The sequence below is a fragment of the Galeopterus variegatus genome, unplaced genomic scaffold (assembly GCF_000696425.1).
Source record: "Galeopterus variegatus unplaced genomic scaffold, G_variegatus-3.0.2 Scaffold3852, whole genome shotgun sequence".
Classification (NCBI taxonomy): Eukaryota; Metazoa; Chordata; class Mammalia; order Dermoptera; family Cynocephalidae; genus Galeopterus; species Galeopterus variegatus.
In genome coordinates, this window is record NW_007729963.1 from 282933 (window position 1) to 290042 (window position 7110).

Below are 7110 nucleotides of genomic sequence, written 5' to 3' on the forward strand. Positions count from 1 at the left end.
ATGGATCTGTTTGGAGATATAGATGACATTTCTTCAGAGAGTGAGGGAGACAACCTATCACCTGTTCCCAGTCAGCTTGCTGTAAGTACCATCACTAATCGCAACCCATCCCGTTATTCAAAACTAAGAAAAAAGTTCCAGAGGCGGAAAAGTTCCAGTTCTGTCTCTCTCGTGTCGAGAGAAGACGTGGATAACTGAATATCTGATGAATGGGTGACTTTCTTAGCTGTATTGGAAATTTCTGGAAATAAGGAGGCCCAGAAGGAGCTGCTTAGAATGAGGTTGATGCCAAACGGTAGGGGCTAGACTTTGAGCACTTGTTACATGAAAACCTTTGATTTAAAGGTTTTTCTTATTCAAAACTGTGCCAAGAAGTGTGGGCTGTGTTGTTGTTCTCTGATTTTAACAGTTACTTAGTATATTGATGGGTTGAATAATTTCACACATTTGTTGCTGAATATCTTATGAAAAATAGATATGTCAACATATTTTTTTGTCTAGTCATGCAGGATAACAGATGTTTCCTTTGGTGGTTTTGTTTTGTTTTGTGGGTGGTGGGTGAGCTTGGAAGGGTTCCTGACTATTTTATTCCTAAGGTGGATAAAATAAACTTAGACACCGATCAAACCTGCATCTAAATTCACTTCTGATTAAACCTGTCTGTGCCTGGTGCAGGAGAAAAGCTAGAACACTTCTAATGTCTCTTCAAGCACTCACATTCTGATTCTTCTCTTAGGATAAACATGGAGTGGCTCAGGACCAGCAGCAGGAAGAGGCCATTTCTGAAACCAAAACAGAAGTAGAAATTCCCATTGTCAACATTGATTTAGGAAATGAGTTACATTTTGTTAAGCTACCCAAGTTTCTCAGCATAGAACCCAAGTAAGAGGGCTGATTCAATTTTTCAAGATATTGAATAAAAATATGTAGGATGTAAATTTTTTTTCTTATTTATCATGAGCTGACTAGTCACAAAGATGGGATCTTTCTCATGTAACTCCAAAAAAGATAAATTTAGGATGTGCTGTGGTAGAAAAATGAGAGTTTTAATGCTAATAATTTTTCTAACATGTTGGCACTTACTTATAAACAAATAGGCCACACAACTAATGAAGGTGTTTTCACTAATGTAAAACTGCAAAATTGAAAACAAGAGTGAGAGAGTCTGCTAGAGAAGTCACAAGTGTTCAATGCAAAAGCCATTGTGAATGTAGAAAAGGCAATGATTTTGGACATCAAAGTAGTGTCAATGGGTAGAGTTCAATAAGGCACATGTGTGCAAGCTCTTGTGCAATTAGACAGGATACATTTTCTTTAAAAAGTATGGAAAAATAGACTGTGTAGCCTATACTGTAGAAGACGTATTTCATCAAAGAAGATTTTAAATTATTTATCACATTTGGATTTTATTTCAGGCAATATGATTTAAAAATGAATTTCAAGAAAGTACAGTAATTTGCATACTTCCTTGAAGGTTTACTTGAAGTTATTTGTCTACTATGATTTTTAAAAACATATTGGTACATGTTATAGAGATGATAAATTTATAGTATTAATCATAATATTACTAAATCTGGCTAATATGACATTACAAAAACAATTTTTAGACCTTTTGATCCTCAGTTTTATGAAGATGAATTTGAAGATGAAAAAGTGCTTGATGAGGAAGATAAAACCAGGTTAAAATTAAAGGTACCATCCGCACTCTAACTCCTTTTTTCTTTCTTTTATGTTTTTTCCTTTCATAAAGTAAAACACAGGGATGACAACTTGAGCTTATGAAAATGATCTTTTATATTTCCTGTTTAATCAACAAATAACTCTTTAGAACTAGGAATTAAATGTCTTTTCAGAATATTTTTAGAGAAGGTACATACCCTTTTTTTCTTATCCCTGTAGAATTGTCACTTTTCTTTTTTTGCAGTTGTAATTTTTCAACAGAAGTAAAGATAAAAATTCTTGAAAATTGTTAGCTACTCAAGGCACATGAAACTGTCTTCACATTTTATAGTGGGTAGACCTTAGCAGCTTCCCACAACAGAAGTCTCAGGATCTTTATGGATATTTGAATCATGCACAAAAAGTGACCTTGTCATTAGGTGGTTTGTCTCTAGAAGTTCTGGGATGGCAAAGTGCTATCACTGCTCTCACAGGGATGTTGTCTTCCTTAACAGGCTTTCCTATGAGCTTCTGCCAGGGCCATACTGGTAGCGCTGGGCAGGGTCAATTTTTATGCTGCTTCTGTGATTTGGACTTCCCTACCATATGCGTAGGGTAAATTTGGACTCAAAAACAGGGCAAAACACAGCCTCAGATTTTAATTTGTTGTTAATTTATTCTTTTTAAAACATTTTAATTTTATCCCCAGAGTTTCCCTGTCTCACTAGGCTAAATGGCACTTTTTAGCCCTTCTTTCCTTGGGTTCATAGCCCTTCAAGTGCCCCTGCTATAGGCAACCATCTCAGTTTTAGCTGCCTAGCCTATGTGGACCCAAAGCCTAGTCTTCTCTCCTTTGGAGCTCTTAGTGCATCTGATAACACCTCCAGGCTGCACCACACTTAGCTTCTGCTTCCATGGCTGTGAACTGAAGCTCAGAAAAGACTTAAACAAAATGTCTGGTTAGTTTAACCGGAATCTCTAGGTATTTGTAGGAGGTGGGTTTTGGTGTTGCCAAATCAGCTATTTTTTGGTAAGCTTATTCTGTTATTACCTATTCTTGGCACATGAGTATAAATCACATGAGGAAAAAAGAACATGTAGTTAGTTAAATAGGTTTCCTAGTGCTTTTGTGTTTTGAACCAGGTAGAAAATACCATACGGTGGAGGATACGCCGGGATGAAGAAGGAAATGAGATTAAAGAAAGCAATGCTCGGATAGTCAAGTGGTCAGATGGAAGGTGAGCTCCAAATGCCTGAAGAATTCTTTTTTTTTTTTAAAGATGACTGGTAAAGGGATCTTAACCCTTGACTTGGTGTTGTCAGCACCACGCTCTCCCAAGTGAGCTAACTGGCCATCCCTATATAGGGATCCGAACCCGTGGCCTTGGTGTTATCAGCACCACACTCTCCTGAGTGAGCCACGGGCCGGCCCAATGCCTGAAGACTTCTGAAGTGCTCAGAGGGAGGCCTGGGAGTGGCATTTGCTATGTAGGACCTTATTTAAGGGTCATTTTTCATTAAAGAATTGACAAAATCTAGGCCCCTGGCATTACCTGGGAAACCAGAGAGAAATAAATAGGGTTGGGGTCATATAGCTGTGCTGGTGGGAGACTTTGGAAATGGACCCAAGATGTGATCACATCTATTGTATTGATCTTATTGATGTGAAAGATTAAGGTTAGCTCCCATCTGTGAGATACCAGACATTATAAATTGATGATTTTGAAAAATTGTTTCTGTTTTGCTAATAAAGTGGTAGAGATTGGGAAAATTACAAAACAATTACATTTCAAGTTGAAAAGAAGATAAATTTTACCTCTTTTTACTTTGAAAGGAGACAGGTTATTTATAGCATCTTTTCTGTTTTTCTTATGAATTTGGTATGACAGAATCCTGCAGTTCCACACCGTTTTAAGTAAAGCTAACAGGTAGAATGGGAGCTGTGGGGCTCATTCAATATCCACCTTAATACCTGAACTGTTTCTGGTTTCCAGCATGTCTCTGCATTTAGGCAATGAAATGTTTGATGTCTGCAAAGCCCCGCTGCAGGGCAATCACAGCCACCTGTTTGTAAGAGAAGACACTGGTCTACAGGGACAAGCAGTCTTTAAATCCAAACTTACCTTTAGGTAACTATTCATATTGAAACATTATTACGTGTAGTTAAAGAGTTTGTTTGCTCAGTAGAGAAACTGAGCAAAAAGCCCACTCATTGTTGTAATCAAGTACCATGGTCTGGTTCCAATAGTTTTTTTGTGTTTACTACAAGTTGTCATTTCTAAATTCATGCTATGAAAGCTTAATAACGCAGAAGACCAGTGTATCAATTCACATTGGTCAGTGCACCTGGTAGGTCTAGCGGACTTGTCTCTGCTGTTTTGCTGCTCAGTGTGCCCTGTCCCTTGAGTGAGCCTGACCAGGAAGCTCAGCAGTCATCAGAATGGTTTTGGTGTGTGCAGGCGACAGACCTTATCTGAGGCTGCAGCAGCCTGCGCCCAAGCACATGATGCCAGGGCCAGCTGAGCCCCTGCTGTACACACGGCCGTGGCCCCTTTGCCACACCTTCCCTCTGAAGGACACAGCACTGTTGGTTAGGAGTCAGCTTTCCTCTACAGGTGGAGTGCTGAGCAGACCATAACAATGGGCACTGAGTTCTTTTGGGGGTTGTGGAAGTGTTCTCAAATCAGATGTAGTCATGGTTGCACAACTTTGTAAGTAAAAAAATCACTTAACTGTATACTTAAAATGAGTGAATGTTATGACGTAAATTATACTCAGTAAATCTGTTGATCTTTTTAAAGACTAACGGGACAGCTCTGAGGTTGTGTAATCTTGAGGAAGGGTCTCAGTGTCACTAATTTCCAGCGTCCTTATGTATAAAGTGGACATAACAACGTCTACCTCACAGAGATGTTGTATCACGTGGAATAATATGTAAAACATCATGCAGAGACCTGGCACAATAAATGGTGCTGAATCCAACCTCTTGATCTCTTCTGGAATGGCGTCCTAAAAGATACACAATTCTTAGCTTGCTTTTTTTCATCGCACCCCGTGCTCCACATTGGGATATTTGACTGCCCAGCTTCTTTCCTTGCGTCCCATCTCTTTGTAGCCACGTGCTGTCCCTCAGAGGCGTAGCCTTCCTTCTCTCGGCTGTACTTCATTAAAAGCCGCCTTCCTTTAGTCAGGACGGCATTTCTTTCTGTGCCAGGATTAGCTGTTGTCCCCTTGGTCTATAAGGCCCCTCCTGCTGCTGTGACCTGCCTCCTTGCCTTAGCCTTCCTTCCAATGTTATCCAGATGGACGCATCTTTAGTTCTCAAATTTTGCCTTCAGGCATCTGGGCCCCCCTCCTGGAACTGAGTGAGATTTCATATTTGTTCTCTTCTACTGTGGTTGTAGTCGGGGCTATTCTTTGTAAAAGCCCTTGACCTTGCACCTGCCTCTCCTCCCTTCCATCTCCTCTCACTTCATCCCAATCAGCTTTTCCCAGGAGTTGGGGCTGAGGGAGGAACCCAAAGAGCTGGAGAATGAACTGTGGTCCTGCCTCCTTGCTCTGCTGAGTGCGGGGTCGTCCATCTCCTCTCACTTCATCCCAATCAGCTTTTCCCAGGAGTTGGGGCTGAGGGAGACCCAAAGAGCTGGAGAATGAACTGTGGTCCTGCCTCCTTGCTCTGCTGAGTGCGGGGTCGTCATCTGCAGGTGTTTTTGCTGTTGGTATGTTTGCCTCCAAATGCTCTTAGTAAAAAGTGAGACATTTTTGTCCATTTCCCAGCAGACCTCACTCAACAGACAGTGCCACACACAGAAAGATGAACCTGACACTTGCTAATAGAGGTTCAAAGACACAGAAAATTAAAATCTTGCCAATGGCCAGTCGTGACCCTGAACGCCAGCACACAGAAATGAAGAAGGTATGTCTGCTAAGCTCTAACCTGGGACTTTTTGATATTAAGAGCTGTGTTTCCAGAATATTAATTCACCATTTCTTATTGCCGCTGCCATTTTATTTCTTGCAGTTATCAGGGAGCCCGCTTAATCTTCTAAGTGTGTAGTTAACTGCAGTAATGTCTCTGGCCACTGGAAATTGTAGCAAACAAGGAACTCAGGTGCTTTCCCTCTAGTCTATGAGATTTCAGGGAAAAACTGATTTTAAAAACTTTACCTTTGACAGATATTGTAAAACCGTGTTAGCAGATAGGAAGATCTAAAGAACATTTCTGACTTGTCCAGCACTGGCATGGCCTGGTGAACCCCAGTGTGCAGAACGCCAGGCAGCTGTAAGGAAATGAAGGTTCTACCTTGTGGTTTGAGGACTCTCCCCTAGGAGGGCCTCCCCATCCTGTCATCAGGAACTGTGGGAGCTTTCTGGGTGAGGTGTTGGAACAGGAATATCTGGGAGCGGTGAGAGTTTGATGGAGCCTGGGCTGGTCAGGTGTCTGCATGTCAGGGATGAGCAGAAACAGCCTCCACAGCCCCAGGGAGTCAGTTCAGGCATCTGCTGGGCATGGATGGGATTTCTCAGGCCTGTCGCTTCTCTCTGGGCTCTGAGTGGCAGCACAGAGGATGGTGCAGCTCCCCGGGACACACCTGTGCCCACTCTGGTGGGGCTGGTTAGAGCGAGGGAACCCTCCTGCCTTCACCTGCATGTGCTAACAGAGGTGTGAGTGGAGGAGACTGAACTCTGAGGCCATCTGGGATGGATGTCATCCTGGACTAGATGTTTATATGTTCCTTTATGGTAAAAGCAGGTTCAGGTGGGCATGAAAGGAGTTCATTTTTTTAAGTCAAATAGTTTATTTGCCTCTTTACAGAAAGAAGAAAGACGACTGAGGGCTTCTACTCACCAGAAGTCTGAGAAAATCCGTGTGCGGGAGGAGCAGAACCAGCAGGGCCTGAGCACCCCCTGCCAGGGCTCCGGCAGTGACAAGGAGCAGGACGATGAGCAGGAGGGCGAGGGGGCCTTCAGCCTGGCTGCCATCAAAAAACGTTACCAAGGGGAACACCGAGGTGAGTTGGGGGCGGAGGTCACATCTCGCCACTTCAGGGTGGCAGTGCCTGCTTTTTCTCTGGTGAGCTCTTACTCCCTGTCCTACTGTTACCTAGTTAGGACGATAGTACAAATGCCCTTTATTTCTTCGTTTTTGTAAGGGCCACTCTACCACAGAAAAGGTTAGCTGAGAAAATAAGGCATCCCCCAAATAGAAAAACCAATGGGATCACTTATGTTCCTGTAGGGGGAAATGCTAATAGGCGGTTCCCTGCTTGTATAATTATGAACCCCATACTTAAACTTCATAGTTCTCAGAAATGATGTGTGACCAGAGAACCTCTCTGAGACCAAAACCTCTCAAATCTGTCATTTTTTTTTTTCCTTTTTGTCTTTTTTACTGACCGGTAACGGGATCGCAACCCTCGGTGTTGTGCCCGCACCACGCTCAGCCAGTGA

At 42.3% G+C, this 7110-nt stretch overlaps 1 protein-coding gene across 1 annotated transcript in view; it reads left to right on the top strand.

The window, feature by feature from the left end:
- Positions 1–7110, top strand: part of LOC103601730 (RNA polymerase-associated protein LEO1-like) — a 9120-nt gene continuing 2010 nt past the window's right edge. The window contains exons 1-7 of the mRNA XM_008586151.1: positions 1–81; positions 737–882; positions 1608–1692; positions 2803–2897; positions 3654–3788; positions 5440–5575; positions 6476–6671. Coding sequence (XP_008584373.1) covers positions 1–81; positions 737–882; positions 1608–1692; positions 2803–2897; positions 3654–3788; positions 5440–5575; positions 6476–6671 — 874 coding nt within the window. The remainder of the gene's footprint in view (positions 82–736; positions 883–1607; positions 1693–2802; positions 2898–3653; positions 3789–5439; positions 5576–6475; positions 6672–7110) is intronic.